General features: G+C 38.1%; 1 protein-coding gene across 5 annotated transcripts in view; it reads right to left on the bottom strand.

The window, feature by feature from the left end:
* DLGAP2 (DLG associated protein 2) overlaps positions 1-17,983 on the bottom strand; it is a 698,632-nt gene that overhangs the window by 321,508 nt on the left and 359,141 nt on the right. For all 5 annotated transcript variants that reach the window (XM_032798258.2, XM_032798257.2, XM_032798259.2 and 2 more), the window contains one exon: positions 15,829-15,861. In XM_032798258.2, the coding sequence (XP_032654149.1) occupies positions 15,829-15,861 (33 nt within the window). The remainder of the gene's footprint in view (positions 1-15,828; positions 15,862-17,983) is intronic.

Below are 17,983 nucleotides of genomic sequence, written 5' to 3'. Positions count from 1 at the left end.
GGACCAGAAAATAACCCGATGCCTAAGATTATGAGAAAAGAGGTACTAAATGATAATATTGCAAAAAAATTATCCATAAGATTAATATTAGATCATAGAAATACTGTAAAAGTGCATCTATTTCTGACATGCATCATAACCACAGCATATAGGTTGTGTGTCAATGCTAATGAGAATAAAGGGAATTTACACAGTCTATAGAAAATTAGGGTCCCTTAAATTTCCAAGTGACACAGACCAGTGAGAGAAAAGAGGACTGACACTTTTATGGACATGTGCACAATTTATGTATAGACAGAATCACATTATAAAAAGGGGAAGCCCAAAAAGGGAAAAAATTGAGCTTCCTATGGGAAACTCCAGCAGGAACCATCCCTCTACTGATGATGAAGCCATGAGAGACCCATCAGACCCTAACATTATTGTTAAGGATGTGAGTATAACTATATTGTGTAACTTGTGTATAGGTCTGTATAGAACTTCTATATGCTTGGGTAATCTTAACTTTAATAAAACTTGTAAAACAGTCTACACATTGTACTTGTGAATATATGTACGGTCACTACCCTTGGTCTTTATGTGTTTCTAGAGACTTACTCTAAAACAAGTAGCAGAGGTTACTTTCACTCTGTTAAGGTTGACACTGCAGCTGCCAGAACTGAATGCACAGTGGTGTAATACCACATTACAAAATTTACTGTAAATAAAATAAAAGGCTACATTCTAATTTAAAAAATGGATCCACTCTGAAAAGTGACTAAGCAAAAATGATTCTCCTTTTCTTAGTTAAAACACCTGCTCCATTTATGTATTTGAGTCATATCTGTGACAAAATATATTTTATTGTTATTATTGCAGAGTTTGCGAAGGTAAGAGAAAAGGAGCTGGACTACATCCCATTGTGTACCATCAACAGAGCAGTTTGTTACATCACTACAGTTACACCTCTAGAAACACATTGAAGGCAGTGGATTTGTAAAAGTGGCATTGAGGAAAAAATACTGGGAGTCTAATTTGGCCTGCAGAATCTTTATCATAGATGATAACGTGTAAGAAGAAAGAATCCACACTGACTCTCAAATCTCAGCTAGATGGTACAGGGCTAGCAGTTAGAAAATTATCTTTTTATTTGTAAAATGGCATACTAGATCCGAAAGTCAAATTAAAAATGGAACCAGACAATAACTTATTTCATAGTCAAGCAAAAAATGTTCTAAATATTATAAATGGAGCACTAAAGAGTATGCATTTCATGGAGCTGTGCAATGCCATTGCAATTAACAAGTTATATGATACAAATGACTATCATAATAGATAGTCAGTTACAAAATACAATAAGGTTCCAGCCACATATTCAGTGCTATGTATTTGTCACAGATGATCACAGGCAAATTTTGGCTCTAACATTTTACTAGATGTCTGAGCTAGTCTCATGTCTAAAGAGGAGAGGAAAGCTGATGGAAAAGGATCAGAAAGTCCATAAGCCAAAAATCATTCTTCTTGAAGATATGCACTTTAAAAATTCTATTGCATGTTCTGCACTCCGTCTCTACATAATACTTTGCTTAATATCAATAATAGTTCTGCACATGGTAAAAGTGAAGAATTTTTATGGATCATGGAAGTGAATGGCACGGCCGGCTCCAGGCACCAGCTAAAGAAGCAGGTGCTTGGGGCGGCCAGTATCAAGGGCCGGCACTGCGGCCGCTGTTCGGGCAGCATGTCCAAGTCTTCGGCAACAGTTCAGCAGCGGATCCCTCAGTCTCTCTTGGAGCGGAGGACCCGCCACCGAATTGCCACCGAAGAGCGGAGCAGCGCGATCACGCTGCCGCGTTTTGTTTTGTTTTTTGCCCACTTGGGGCAGCAGAAAACCTGGAGCCAGCCCTGGTGAATGGTGCCCTAAATTAGCTAACATTTGTGCAAACAGGCTCTAAGAGAATCCAGCATTATTTCTGCATGGAAATGTCATTCAACTAATACATGGTTTGGCTGCAGGATACAGGATTCCTGTGCTTAGTCCAGCGTTTCACAACCTTCTCAGGTCAGTGACCCTTATTAAAATCTTAAAATGTCCACAAGACCCTTACATTTAGTGTAAGCATAAAGAGTCTGTCAATGATAACCTTAAATGATTTGTGTGTGTTTCAAAAGAGGAATACTTGACTGTGAAGGGTAGGGATGTGTGGGGAATGAGATTTTCTTTGCTTTAGACTGTAACCACATTTTTGAAACCTCACAACACCTTTGGATTGCCTTTTGTGATTCTCTCTCCACCTGCATTGGGAGTCCTAACTCACTGATTCACAAACACTTAATCTGAAACTTTTTGCAATACCAAGAGACAGACAGCATCTTTGCACCTTGCCGCTGAGGAGCTCTGCCTGTAAAACTGAATTAACTGGTTAGCACAAGGGGGAAAGGGTATTCTCCAGTAGCACAGAAGCTGCTACCAAAAAGGGTTCTCAACCTATTCACCACTGCGGGCCATATATGCAACTCTCTATGTGTTATGTGGGGTGAGCTGCACCCGCACAGTATATATACTACCTGTATGGCCCTGAGGATGTCACATGGACTGCAACTGTGTGCTGATTGGGCCAAGTGTTGAGAACCACTGCTCCTACCCCACCATGTCTCTGCTGCCAGCATAGAGGTTGTGTATGTTTCAGTAGAATTAATTATACACTGTTTATACATCAGTCAAAGGTTGAAAAGGGATATTGAAGATACACAAAGTAACAAGATTGAGGAAAAATTCAGGAGATGTTACTGTGTAACTTAAAGGCTTAAAAGTTGCTGCTTTACATATTGCAAGGAATAGTACTGTTTAAAAAAAGATAGACCTGAGCATTGCAATCTATTGAAATGAGCCTCTATTGAAATGAGCCGTTAAGGGAAAGCAGATAATCCTCAGACACTCAGACTATTCATACAGTCTAAATAAATAATGGGTAGGATACTGCACTGCATATTCAAAGAACCACCTTAACCCTCCTAAGAAGTTTAAACAAAATGCTGAAGTAAAAGTCGGCACATAAAAAAAGAGACCTGAAATCCTCCATCAACCCTCAGGTAGTGCAGAATTTATGTCCATTTTGATTTTAAAAGGCAATATAACAAATAGTAGAATAGCAGTAATCAACCAACCAAAGAATTTATTCCTAAACCAAAGTTGCTTTAATACCACATCTTGGAGGTGGTATTGACCTTGTTTATAATGGTTCTAATCCTGAAAATGCTTAAATATGAATGTACCTTTATTCATGTGGATAGTCCTATTGACATAAATAGAACTAAAGAATGTGTGTAACTTTACTCAGATGAACAGACCTATTATACATAGGAATATTCACCTTATAAATGTTACACACATCTTTAAGTGTTTGCAGAATGTGGGCCTTTGAGACTGACTCTCCAATTACTGAAATGAAACAGGGTTTTGCCATTGACTTCAAATGAGAGCAGGTCAGATGCATATTTATTTTAACCAGTGGCATATAAAATGAATGGAAAGACTTCACTTTCTAGGGCTGGGGTTACATTTCATTTGAAGAAATTAAATTGGTTTGTCTTTATCTGTACATCCCAGTAAAGTGAATCAGGAGTTCAGAAATGAAACCCAGTGGTGTAGGATTTCATACATTTGAAAAAAAGGGGTATGTGGAATTTCTCTTCAACACAAGTGACATAAAGATAAAGAGAGACTTTGTAAAAAAGAATTTGAGTCTTTAAATTAGAGTGATCTTACTGCAAATTAATCGCTGGGGGCTATTGTCTGGCTTGTTGGAAAGACTTTCTGCTGCAGTGGTAGACAAGATCAGCGTGGGAATTCTGGCCCATTCCCGACCCTCCAGGTGACTGGAACAGAGGAAGGACTATATAGGTCCATGCTGGTGCAGGAAAAAGACCTCTTTTCCTTGGACTAGGTGGGGCAGCACCCACCCTCCTAACCACGTGAGTGGTGAAATAATGGGCTTTGTTTGGATCCACTGAGGGCATTGTGCTAGTCATTCATTTCCTGGGGGGCTGAGAAGGAATTTCCACCTCATCATCAGATTGGCCAAGGATTGGCCCCATCCCTACAGTGAGTCTGGGGAAGAGGGTCTTATCTGAGGTAAAACATGGAACGGGAGTTGGGCTATAACGTTGCAACTCATTATATAAACAGGGTGGCTGTCCGGAGCAACAGAGGGCCAACTCTCCCCTCCTTTATAGGTCCCTCTCCCCAAATCCTCATTCAAGGAGGCTGAGGAATGCTGAGATCCCAGCAGAGGGTTGGCTGGGGATCAGGATGGGTAGGGGGAGAGCTAGCTGAAGCCCCCTGGATATATATTGAAATGATTATAGGATTACCTTCACTGTGTACTTTTATCTGCTGAGTACTCCCAGACATTTAAGAATAAAGTTGTGGCCTAATAAAACCACATCCAGTGTCTTCCGGCATAGCCAAACAACATGATATTGCAGTATTTGCATATGTTGAGATGCTTGGTTTAATTACCAAAGGATCCATTGTTGAGAAAATATTTATCAAGTTTTAGAACAACACATGGATAAAATACAAATATTGGAAGATTCCACTGTTGCTTCAGCAGTTTGAGAAATGCTCTAGACTACACTAAGTGTAATCAGCTGCAGAGAGTTTTTTTCATGAACTAGTCCATTAGCTGACAGACTAGCTGAATAAATCACTTCTTCTGTGTGCCCAAATGCAGTTTTGAAGACTATCATGTCAATACAGTAGCAACATGCTGCTCAATGCTGTTTTAAAATATTAAAATTATTGTAATTTATTAGACAGCATTGCTTAAAAACCATAGCAGACTCCATGAACTGTCACAAGATACATATATTGCAGAAGAAAGTGACAGGAAGCAGTACATTTCTCTCCTCACATCACGTCAAAAACAAAACAAAAGCACAGACACACACAAAACAAGGCTCAAAGAATAATATAGAAAACATGCTAATTTGTTGCTATCAAAAGATATTAAAGAACCATGTCAAGATGCATCAAAATTAGAGATTCTGAAAGACATGCAGGACTACTTGATCTCCATTCTGTTTCACTGATGCCTGAACACCTAATGGGAGCTATGCATACAACTGATGAAAATACAGTTGAGTCAGTTAGTCCGAACTGTCAGCATTTTTATTTTAATATTTTATTAATCTCATTGCAAAAATCTCTAACATATCCCTTTGATTTCCTAATACCATTAGTCTTATTTAAGCTGGAGGAATAGAAATACTATGGAGACATCATATAGCCATACAGATTGAACATTATATTGTGAAGAGTAAATTGCAATATTAAGAAATTCTTTCTGAACTAAATATTGCCCAGATTCCTTATTTTAATAAGGAAAACAATGAGAATTTCTCCAGAAACACTAATCTTAACCAGAAGCACAGCTAGCATGAAAGCTGGAAGTATTTGAAATAGTATAGTTCTACTACTTTAATAATGACCTTTAAAATGACGGATCTTAATTTAAAGAAGCAAGTTTTTGCATAGAGCAGGGTTTTTTGTAACTAAGTTATTCTTTGATTTAGTTTTTAAATTTTTCAAAATATTACCAGATAGCTAAGCATAAGTATAATTAGGCAGCCAAAAAAAGAATTTGAAGAGCAACTAGCCAAAGGTTCAAAAACTAACAGCAAAAAAATGTTTGAGTACATCAGAATCAGCGGGGCTACTGGATAATAGAGGTGCTAAAGGAGCACTGAAGGAAGATAAGGCCCTTGAGGGGAAACTAAATGAATTCTTTGCATCAGTCTTCACTGCAGAGGTGTGAGGGAGATTCCCACACCTGAGCCATTCTTTTTAGGTGACAAATCTGAGGAACTGTCCTAGATTGAGCTGTCAGAGGAGGTATTGGAACAACTTGATAAATTAAACAATAATAAGTCACCAGGACCAGATGGTATTCACCCAAGAGTTCTGAAAGAACTCAGATATGAAATTGCAGAACTACTCTCTGTGGTATGTAAACTATCATTTAAATCAGCTTCAGTACTAGAGGCTCAATTAGAGGAAGGTAAGCCTAACTTCAATATCATAGAATATCAGGGTTGGAAGGAACCTCAGGAGGTCATCTAGTCCAACCCCCTGCTCAAAGCAAGACCAATCCCCAGACAGATTTTTGCCCCAGATCCCTAAATGGCCTCCTCAAAGATTGAACGCACAACCCTGGGTTTAGCAGGCCAATGCTCAAGCCACTGAGGTATCCCTCCCCCCATACTAACAAATTGGTTGAAACTATAGTAAAAAAATAGAATTATCAGACATAGATGGACACGATCTGATGGGAAAGAGACACAATGACTTTTGTAAAGAGAAATCATGCCACACCAATATATTAGAATTTTTTGCAAGGGGTCAACAAACATGCGGACAAGGGTGATCCAGTGAACATAGTTTACTTAGACTTTCAGAAAGCCTCTGACAAGGTCCCTCACCAAAGGCTCTTAAGCAAAGTAAATAGTCATGGGATAAGAGGGAAGGTTCTCTCATGAATTAGTCACTGGTTAAAAGATAGTAAAGCATAGGAATAAAAGGGTCAGTTTTCAGAATGGAGAGAGGTAAATAGTGGTGTCCACTACGGGTCTGAATGAGGACCAGTGCTGTTCAACATATCCATAAATAATCTCGAAAAAAGGGTGGAAAACAGTGAGGTGACAACATCTGCAGACAATGCAAAATTACTCCAGATATTTCAGTTCAAAGCAGACCGTGAAGAGTTAACAATGATGTGGGTGACTGGGCAACAAAATGTCAGATGAAATTCAGCATTGATAAATGCAAGGAAATGCAAATTACAAAATGTAATCCCCATACAAAATGATGGGGTCTAAATTAGCTATTGGCACTCGAAAAAGAAATCTCAGTCATTCTGGATATTTCTCTGGCAGCTCTAGACACTTTATACATTTTATGACTAGTTGTCCAAAACTCAGCAATATTGTTGGTTTTGACTATAAAACATTTATAATTTGTTTTCTTTATATTAGATTTTTCCCTAACAAATCATATTTCTAGTTGTTTTTCCCCAGGTGGGCTGGTAGAAAGACATTAATATGTGGAAATTAGCATATTTTTCTGTCCAGGAAAAAAATATTTTTTTTTAAAAATCACATGAAAAAGGCTTTAATCAGATCAACCACTTGATAGTGTCAACAATGTGAAGCTATTTAGAGTCTAGCATTTCTGAAACTTCATTTTTTGCTAAAATGTAGTACTTAACACAAGTTGGTTTCTCCTTAGACAAAAATACAACAATCTAGATATGTTCTTCATTTGAAAAAGTAAATCTGCAGCAATACAGATACATGTTAACAATGAAAAGATGGGGTATCTAATTATTTACTTTGACATGTCCAGGGTTAGAACAGCTGAACAGGACATCACTAGCCATAAAGGCAATGAGAATAAACTCTATCTTAATTTACAGGCACTTGAAATTTAAAAAAAAAAGTCATGTCTTCCACATCCTGCAGCCCTTCCCCCAACTTTGCAGGATATAATACAACCACATATAATATTCTGTATGTTGATATAACTTTGCACATGAAACCCCAGAATATTTTCTGAAGTGCTTTAATGGTACAATTAAGATAACAAGGAGACCAGCTCCGATTAGCTGAGTTACCAGTGAGACTCACCTGTCTTGTCTGAGCTCACATAGTGTGGAGTGGGAGAGAAAGGCACCTGAGGATCTGGGCCTAACTCCCATTGATTTCAGTGAATTGATATCAACAAGAGTTTGGCCCAGATCCTCAAAAAGCATTTAGATGCCTAAATTCTTCCCTTCCCACTGACTCAGAGGTTTGACAGTTAAAATCAAGATTCACAGGACCATAAGATTTGTCATACCAGATCAGACCAATTAGGACTATAGCTAGTACCAGATGCTTCAGAGGAATGGGCAAGGAAATGGGAAATTAAGGGGTAACTTGCTTGTACAGTCAAAGTTTCTTTCTAATCCCTTCAATTAGAGGTCGGTTTCTGCACTAGTACCTAAGAATTTATGTACCTAAAAATTGTTTCTCTTTAATCTTTTCTAATGTAGCTGTGAACATTCTCATTATTCATGGAAGCATCTAGTGCTTTAAAAACCCTATGTAACTCTTCTCCTCAAAAGGTATCTTGTGGCAATGAGTTCCACAGGCAAATTGAGCATTGGATAAAATAGTATTTCCTTTAATTAGTTTTAAATTTTCAGTCTTTGTTACTCATTTACTGTCCTTTTCCTTTGGTATAAGTACAGATAATTGAAAGGGCCCATTTTTAATAGAATTTGTTGGTTTGTATTTGTTATGTTCCCTCATTTGTATCCTCTTTAGAGTAAAGGGTCCCAATCTTTCCAATTTCTATTCATGCAATTTTTTCTCCATGCATCTGAATTGTATTTGTCATCTGTTTCCACACCTCTGCTATTTCTACTAAATCCTTTTTGAGATGGAGTGACCACCACATCATCTAGCCGGACTTTCTGCACCTCACAGGCCACTAAACTGCACCCAGTTACCCCTGTATTGAGTGCAAAGATCTGAATCAGTCTAAAGCATTACAGCCCTCTGGAGACTAAGCTAGTGTGCGCCACAGGCTAAGAATAGGAGATACCAAGGTGCACTATTATGTGCCACAGGCAGCGACCAAGAGGGAATGAGGGGCATCAATTCTTGAGGCCCTTGCAGTGGGAACCGATTTGGAGAGATATACGCAGATGAATCCTATCAGTGGGGCCAGGATCATACCCACAGCCTCTGACATTACTCTCAAATATATGGCATAGTATTTCTTGTTCCCCATTGCCTCTTCACATCTCAATCTTTTCCATATGCACCAGATGGAGAAAAGATAAAACAAATTTCATTGTTCACTTTCAGTGTGATTTAAAGGCAAGCCCTTAAATGAACATCGTTTCCCTGATGTTTGTTCTGTAACATGAAGCACTAACAGTAGTATGTATTTGCTCTAATCAAGGTCTTCATCCTTCTGTTTTTCTGGCAGAGTTGACAGCAGCTTAGTATGGTATATTATCTTCCACTTTTTCTGCCCTTAGTTCTGAAGCCAATTGTGCATAGCCTGATGAATGAACACTAATTCCCTCTCCTTGAATATGCCATGTTCAGAGTAAAAGAAGTCTCATCAAAATATGATCTCTGGTATGTAAATTACCTTGTGAATATGGAAATGTGTGTATTTCTTAAACTCACTGAAGCAAAAGAGTCAGTGGCACTTCAGTGGGTACATATCTACGAACAACATGTAAAAACAACTACCTTTAAATTCCATATGCAAACTAGGGGCTTCAACCAACCTTTTTTTTGGTGTATATGTGCATAAATGTAAAATCATGACAGATCCTGCAATGCTATAAGGTCCTCCAAGATCCTCCTTTTTTAGATCTGTCTGGGAGCATACTCTGAGTGTGTGTTTGGAAGTAGTCCTGATAAACTTCCAAAGGGAAGGTTTTAAAGAAAAAGGTTATTTATCTGTTCGGAGTGACACTTTATATCAAATTCTGAGTGAAAAGAAACTAAAAGTGATGACCTCCAAATAGCCACATGACTGAACATGGATACTGTTCTGATACACCATTCATTTAAGACCAGACAGCACAGGGAGCTCTCCACATTCCACAACAATGTGAAGCTCTCATATGAATACATCAGGGCTTTTGGAAAATTCAATCCAAGTTGCTACACACTAAGGGATAGTTTTTCCACAGGGTTGAAGCCAGCCTCCTTCTTGTAGGCCAAATTTGTGAAGGCATTTTGCACCTGCAAAAATCAATAACTCGGGTGGAGAGAATTTTAGTACTTGTCCCTCTGAAGTAGGGTAATCAGATGTCCTGATTTTATAGGGACAGTCCCAATTTTGGGGTCTTTTTCTTGTACAGGCTCCTATCATCTCCATCCCCTATCCCGATTTTTCACATTTGCTGTCTGGTCACCCTACTCTGAAGTGCCTGACTGGCATCCAAATGCAATTAGTAGGTTTGTGGGTACATGCCCAGGTTGTACCGACAAATGAATTGTAAGCACAAACTGCAACAATAATTTAAGCATGGTTGCAATTACTATGGAATACTTGGCCCTAGGAGCCGAATTGTAAAGTCTAACCACTTCATAACATACATTTAAGATATGATTATACTGAATACATACAAAAATATATTACTAAGTTGCAAAGTCAAGCATTTAAAAGTTACGACATGCTAGAATGAAAGTTAACTTAATTGACCCGTCTTTTGTATATGCCTTATGATGCAGTCTTTAATTACATGATCAAACTTTATTTTCCACAAGACCCCATCCAATACACAGGATGGACCTACTTTGGGGATGAATCAGGACTGTGTAATAAAGGAAGAGCCTATGACAGATAGGGCAACTTCTTGCAATATCTTTGGGGGTCCATCGTTTAAAACGAATGGTTTGTGTGTGATTGTGTTCTACTTCTTGGGGGAGGGCTACCACAACTCCTCCTCCTCAATATCAAAAAGTGATGATTAATGCAAGTCAGCCAGGTTGAAACCCTGACAGAGAGGTACCACCTTCTGGGAAAGCTCATATAAGACAGTTTAAACTGGATCTTTCAGAGACTAGACAAAGAAAGGATTTTTGGATAAATAGCTTGAGTTTAAATTGACTCTTGGGGTTCTTTCTAATGCAAAAAACAGACAGAACCTTCTGTCCAAGGGAGGGCTCCAATCCTTGTGGAAAGGATGGAAAGACATGACCTACTAAGGGCCATATAAGACTAATAGATGACCTTTAGTAAGCTTTTAGTGGATGTGTAGGTTCTTCTGTTGTTTTAATGGGTTTTCTCTGCAATGCTTTCCCCATAAGAATAAATGTGCTTGCTTAGAAGGACTGTGTGATAACATAACTGCAGACAATACACTGGCCATACCGTTCTGAAAGAAAGCAAAGCACAGGTGTGCAATGAATGAGGCAAGGGATTGCAGGAAGAAAAAAGGATAGTTTCAGGACTCAATTAGTTGAATGCTGCCCTTGAGAACTGGATTCTATTCCTGCCTTAGCCACAGAGTTCCTCCATGATGTTGGTCAAGTCACTTCAACCAAACTTCTGACAGGTGGTCACTAATTGTATGTTCCTCCTTTTCTAATGCCTGATTTAGGACCCTGAGATCTGATTTGTAGAAGTGCTGAGCACTCACAGCTGCAACTGTAAGTCAGCGTGTCAAGCGAGCTGTGCTTTGAACACTAAAGAGCACCTTATAGGTTCAATATTGTGAAAGATCAGGTTGTAGCCATCTCAAACTGGGGATCCAAAAAAAATAATGGGATACTTTGAATTAAGTCTTCAGTTTCCTGCCATTGATGGTTCTTATTTTGTTCTCTGCTAGATTAAAGTCTCCTTGACTACCTGGCATTTTCATTCCACACAAGTTCTTATACTTTGTAAGCAAGTCACCTCTTACTCTTTAACATCCTTTAAATGTGGACACCAAAACTTTACACCGTATTCTAGTGTCAGTCTCAGCTGTAATCTATACAGAGGTAAAAATCACTTCCCTGCTTCTATTCATTACTCTCTTTGTTACACATTTAAGGATTGCATTAGCCCTCTTTGCCACAACATTGCACTGAGGCTCATGGTTAGTTACTGATCCACTCTGACCTCTAAATCTTTTTAGAGTCACTGTGTTCCAGGATCAGTCCCCCATTCTGTAGGTAAGGCCTATATTGTTTGTTTCTGTAGAACGTTGCATCTGGTTGTATTAAAATACATTGTATTTGAATAGACCCAACTTCTCAAGCAACCCCGATCATTCTTTATGACTTCTCTGTCATATTTGTGTCACTTGCTAATTTTATCTACAGTGATTTTACATTTACTTCTGGATCATTGGTAAAAATAGGGAATAGCCCAAGGCTAGTCTCAATCCTTGTGGAATCCTGCTAGAAACGCTCAAATTTAATGATTTCCCTTTGACAACTACATGGAGATTTGTCAGTTAGCTAGTTCTTAGTCCATTTAATTTGTGCTTTATTTGTATTTTACAGGGCTAATTTTTTTAACAAAATGCAGTGCAGTACTAAGTCAAACACCCTACAAAAGTCAAAGTATATTATATTTATGCAGTTATCTTTGTCAATACAAGGAACACAATAACGATGGAATACATAAGCTACAAGCCAAAAATGGAAGTGAAAGATTTATGAGACTGCTGGCATGTGTTATTAATACTGTAAGCAATATGAAGTTGGAAAAGAATGCACAAGTCTCTCCCCATAACTTAGTTCCATACTTTTAAGGTTCTGAGTGGCTGGAGTGTGCCCAGCTACCAAATTTAACTTTTGTTTGCTAATTTCCCAATTTTTTAAATACAAGTTTAGTGTATTTCAGAGGATACCTCATGAGAGTCAGGAAGAAGAAGAGCTATATCTGCCTAGAGATCACAGGCAGCAACTGCTGCTGAAGTTACTCTTGACTTCGTCCATGCTCCTCAAGAACATGAGATGCTCTGCTGTGCCTCAGTAAATTTTTTTTGTCTACAACATTTTATCTCTGTTTAAAACATTACTGAAAGTCAGTACAGCAAGAGCAACCCTCTATGTTTAGCACCAACAAACTTTCAGCACAAGGGAACTTCAGTGAAGAAATCTGTACTATCACTCACTTTCCAGAACAGCTTGTAGCCTCTCATGGACTCCTGGAAAACAGATGCCACCACCAGCAGCAGCAGCCGCAGCAATAGGGTACAAAATGTCTGTATTGTACCATCAGATCTTATTAATGCACTCCCCCTTCCCTACTAATATGAGGAATACCTCTCAACAATTAAACATGCTAATGTGGTACAGCTGCAAGTGTGACAATCGCCATCTTAGACAGTAACAGGGATTGAACTGAAAAGCTCTGGATATAAACACTTGAGTCTTTACAGCTTGTGCTAAAGAGCCAGGCTTTCAAGCTGAATGTTGTCACAGTCACATCCTCTGTGAGCTTAGACAAGGCATGTTACACATACATTGAAGAGTTGATTGCACAAGCAAAATGTGTGATAAACAACAAATATGAAAAGTGTATTTTAATGATTCAAATGACTACTTACAGATAATAGATTTTTAAGTAAAAAACCTGCTTTGGAGTGGCCTTTTCCTCATGAGAATCACATAATCCTTACCACGCCTCCAAACAGATCATCATCCGGGTTTGAATCCCTTAACCTTCAGATCACAAGCTTAAATTCTTACTACTTGAACTGCAGGAATAAGCACAAACTTACACAAAGATGAGCCACCAGAGAAGGACTTCACATGCTCTTCCCAGTGTGTTCCACAACTAGTGACTAGTCCACAGTAGAATATTGGTGATCAGGAATCCTGGATTCCTCCTGGCTCTGGCAGAGCAATGTGGTTTATAGTGGTTAGAAATAGGATAACTCAGTGTGACTAAACCAGTATGGATGGCAATGTGGTGTAGTAGATCAGATGGGGGTTTGTCATATTAAAGATCTGGTGTCCGGGTCTACTCAACTTTGAATAAACATTCTGCTAATTTATTTTAAAAATAGGGGTTGGTGGGAGTGTACAGAAGCACTTTTCTAACCGTTTTCTAGGGCAGGTTCATAGCCTTAGTCAATAGTGAGTATAATCAACTGGATAGGAATTTAAACAGCATTTAGAAGAGGTAAGAAACTTGTGGCAGCCTGCCCCCTAAGATACAGGAGTAGTGGATGAAACAATCTCTGCCTTCCTCCCTTGGAAATGAATAGAAGTATATCTTTCATTATTAAAAAAAGTTGGAAGGTACCCTAAAGATAAATACTATCTATGTATAGCTGAGCAACAGTGTAGCCAATGGACAGATCCCATAGTGTTTTAGATTTCTGGAGCGAGGAGGAAGAGATAATCCAATGAAATAATTTCCAAAACGGGTAATTTTTGAACTCTCATTAATCTCTCCCTATCAATTCATTTTTCATCAAACCACAATGAAAAATTCATATAGTGCTCAAAATTTATATTATGTGTGGATTTTTTGCCATTTTATTGAGACTGCTACAAAAGTGTAAAGCTAGTGTTAAAAATCGAACTTCGTAAAGCAACCTTAACTCTGGTGCAGCTATCACTGTTCCATAATATTAGGTTAAACCCATTGAGTTTGCTCAGGACCTGGACATCAGTGCACTCAGAAGCAAAACAAAACAAAACAAAAACACACTAAAAACCCTTTTTACTTATCTTTGCTGAAATTAATGAGTAGGCTTTAAAAACTGTATCTAAGATCTAACAATTAGCATACCAGTAACACAGCACTCAAGGAGTTAGTTGGTGCGCCAGAAGAAATTTCCATCTATAACAGTTTGGTTTTGCTCATCTAAACAGCTGAATAACAAGTTAATACAGGTCCCACCAACAACACAGTCACTCACCGTTTGGCAGATTTTTTTAAACACATAAAAATGAAGGGTTTGTTATTGAGTACTTTAAAAAAAGTCTGAACCCTGTTATTCACTTTTAAGGACACATACATTTTTTAATTCAGGTTTGCAAAACTGAGTATGTACTTCTGGTTTTCTGGGAAAAAAATGAGCATGATTGTGGAAAGTCAGTTTAGTCATGCACAACAGTATTAGTCCAACATACAACTATACACTGAGATAGTAAAGTCACCAGTTTGCCACATAAGGCCACTGAACATCTATTGTATGCTTTTCCTTTATTTGGTCTGTTTTTTTTATAAACTACATGGAAAAAGCACTGCAACTAGTACTATAGTTTTTTGGTAAAAGGAACGCAAAAATGTCAAAACAAACTTCTCAGGATGGTTAATAAATTAATACAAGCAAATGAAAAATATTCTTATGAACTGGATTGTTTCATTAGTTGCAAAGCCCCAAGATTTATCACATCAGACACCATCTTTAATTCTGCAGAATACGGTTATTAGCTTCTTTGCCGCCCCACCCCAAAATATAGAAAGCTTTGTTTTGCTTTTCAGAAACTATTCTGAGCATATAAAGTACTGAAAAATTAAGCTGCCCGTCATAATCAAGCTTCTGAGTTTTGTAAAATGGCTGAAAATGGATCCATCATGGCCAGTATTTTGGATTACTTTTGATAGAGAGGTTCCAGATAGCCGGGTCAGAAGATAATTTTCCTCTTACATTTTGTTTAATAGCAATAAGTGTAATAGAATGCAAAGTTTTTCTCCAATAATGGACTCTTTGCTTCAAAAAGTAAAAACCTCAATGCTTATTTAGGTAAATCCAACATCTCATCTTGTTGTTAATTTGGCACTGAAAAATAAATATCATTGGTGCATATGTTTGCATTAATGTTGTTTAATTATCCTTGTTTCAAAAGCAGTCTTTATTCACCTCACCTGTTAGAGAGCTTCTCTTATCACTCTGAGTTACACTAAACATGAAAATGTGACCCTTTACAGATTAACTCATTTTCATTTACATTATCCAATGTCCTTTTTTTCCAAATGATGTCTTCAAGTGCCTCATCAGTGTTTCATACTCCAAATTATACTGGCAAACACACAAAAACTGAACAAAAAGCAAATATTTCCATTTTTACTGTAATGGAATATTTGCCCTTTAAGATAATTTTCTTCTGCCTAGAGCATGTACTGTGCTTTACTCAGTTTAATTTGATTCATTTTGGTATCTAGCACAGCAAAGTGTGAGTGTTTCTTGTGTTAGCATCATTTCTAATACCATGTTCAATCTACTGTTACCTATACAAATGAACTAACAGACTAAACAGATCACTTGAGTCAAGCCTGTGCACTACCAGCTTTGAAAATGATTAAGAACATAGAAACACACTCACCTTCAGGCTCACCACAGAGTGTACACTGTGACTCTGAAAAGAAAAGAGAGCAATAAGTCATTTCTTCTGCTCATATTTGAGATCATTACTTCTGCTCAAGGGATACCAAATCACAGTCACTTACAAATGTTACCCAAACTGGTAGTACTCAAATTGTGCACGAATGAAAAGTACAACAAGAACAACCATAGTGGGTCAGACCAACAGTTCATCTAGCCCAGTATCTTTCTTTCGACAGTGACCAATGCCACATGCTTCAGAGGGAATGAACAGAACAGGGAAATTATCAAGTGACCCATCCTCTGTCATCCAATCCCAGCATCTGACAGTCAGAGCATGGAGTTGCATCCCTGACCATCTTGGTTTTTAGCTATTGATGGACCTATCCTCCATGAACTTATCTAATTCTGTTTTGAACTCTATTATACTTTTGGCCTTCACAACATCCACTGACCACAAGTTCCAAAGATTGACTGTGCATTGTGTGAAGAAGTACTTGCTTTAGTTTGTTTTAAACCTGCTGCTGATAAAATTTTATTGGGTGATCCCTGATTCTTGTGTTGTGAAGAGGTAAATAACACTTCCTTATTCAGTTTCTCCATACCACTCCTGATTTTATAAAAGTCTCTCTCATATCTCCCTTTACTCATCTCTTTTCCAAATTGAACAGTCCCAGTTTTTTAATTTCTCCTCATATCAAAGCTGTTCCATACCCTTCATTTTTGTTGCTCTTCTCTTCACCTTTTCAATTTTTAATATATCTTTTTTTATATGGGGTAACCAGAACTGCATGCAGTATTCGAGATGTGGCCACACCATGAATTTATATAATGGCATTATGCTATTTATTGTCGTACTGTCTAACCCTTTCTTAATGCTGCCTAACATTCGGTTAAGTTTTTTTTGAATGCTGCTGCACATTGCTTGGATATTTCCCCCAAAACTACCTACAATGACTCCAAGATCTCTGTCTTCTGTGGTAATAGCAAACTGAAACCACATCATTTTGTATCTATAGTTGGGGTGGTGTATTCCAATGTGCATTACTTTGAATTTATCAACATTGAATTTCATCTTACATTTTGTTGTCCAGTCACCCAGTTTTGTAAAATCCTTTTGTTAACTCTTTGCAGTTTGCTTTGGACTTAACTATCTTGAGTAACTTTGTGTTGTCTGCAAACAGTGCCACCTCACTGTTTACTCCTTTTTCAGGATCCTTTATGAAAATACTGAATAGCAGTGGTCCCAGGACAGATTCCTGGGGGACACTGCTATTTCCCTTGGTTCATTTTGAAAACTGAACACATATTCCGACTCTTTATTTCCTGTCTTTTAACCAGTTATTGATCTTTGCAAGAACCTTCCCTCTTATCCCATGACTGTTTACTTTGTTTAACAGTCTTTGGTGAGGGACCTTGTCAAAGGCTTTCTGAAGTTCAAGTACACAATAGCCACTGGATCCCCCTTGTCCACCTGCTTGTTGAACCCCTCAAAGAATTGTAATAGATGGGTGAGGTACGATTTCCCTTTCAAAGTCATGTTGACTCTTCTCCCATCAAATCGTGTTCCTCTGTCTGATAATTCTGTTTCTTTACTATAGTTTCAACTAATTTGCCTGTGACTGACATTAGGCTTACCAGACTGTAATTGCCTGGATCCTCTCTTAAAAATTTGGGTCACATTAGCTATCCTCCAATCATCTGGTACAGAAGCTAATTTAAGAAGTACCACAGTTCTTACTTCTGCAATTTCATATTTGAGTTCGTTCAGAATTTTTGGGTGGATACCATCTGGTCCTAGTGACTTATTACTGTTTAGTTTAATTTGTTCCAAAACCTGCTCTATTGACACCTCACTCTGGGGCTGTTCTTCAGATTTGTCACTTAAAAAGAATGGCTCAGGTGTGGGAATCTCACTCAGATCATCTGCAGTGAAGACTGATGCAAAGAATTCATTTAGCTTCTCTGCAACATCCATGTCTTCCTCCAGTGGTCCTTTAACACCTTAGTCATCCTACAGCCCTGTGACTGCTTGGTAGGCTTCCTGCTTCTGGTGTACTTCATTATTTTGCTGTTAGAATTCGAAGAGCAACTAGCAAAAGACTTTTACCTTATTATAGTTTTACATTTGAGTTGCCAGAGTTTATGCTCCTTTC

Source organism: Chelonoidis abingdonii, chromosome 3 (assembly GCF_003597395.2).
Source record: "Chelonoidis abingdonii isolate Lonesome George chromosome 3, CheloAbing_2.0, whole genome shotgun sequence".
NCBI lineage: Eukaryota > Metazoa > Chordata > Testudines > Testudinidae > Chelonoidis > Chelonoidis abingdonii.
The sequence above is the reverse complement of the archived record's forward strand: the minus strand, read 5'-3'. Positions and strand labels throughout refer to the sequence as shown.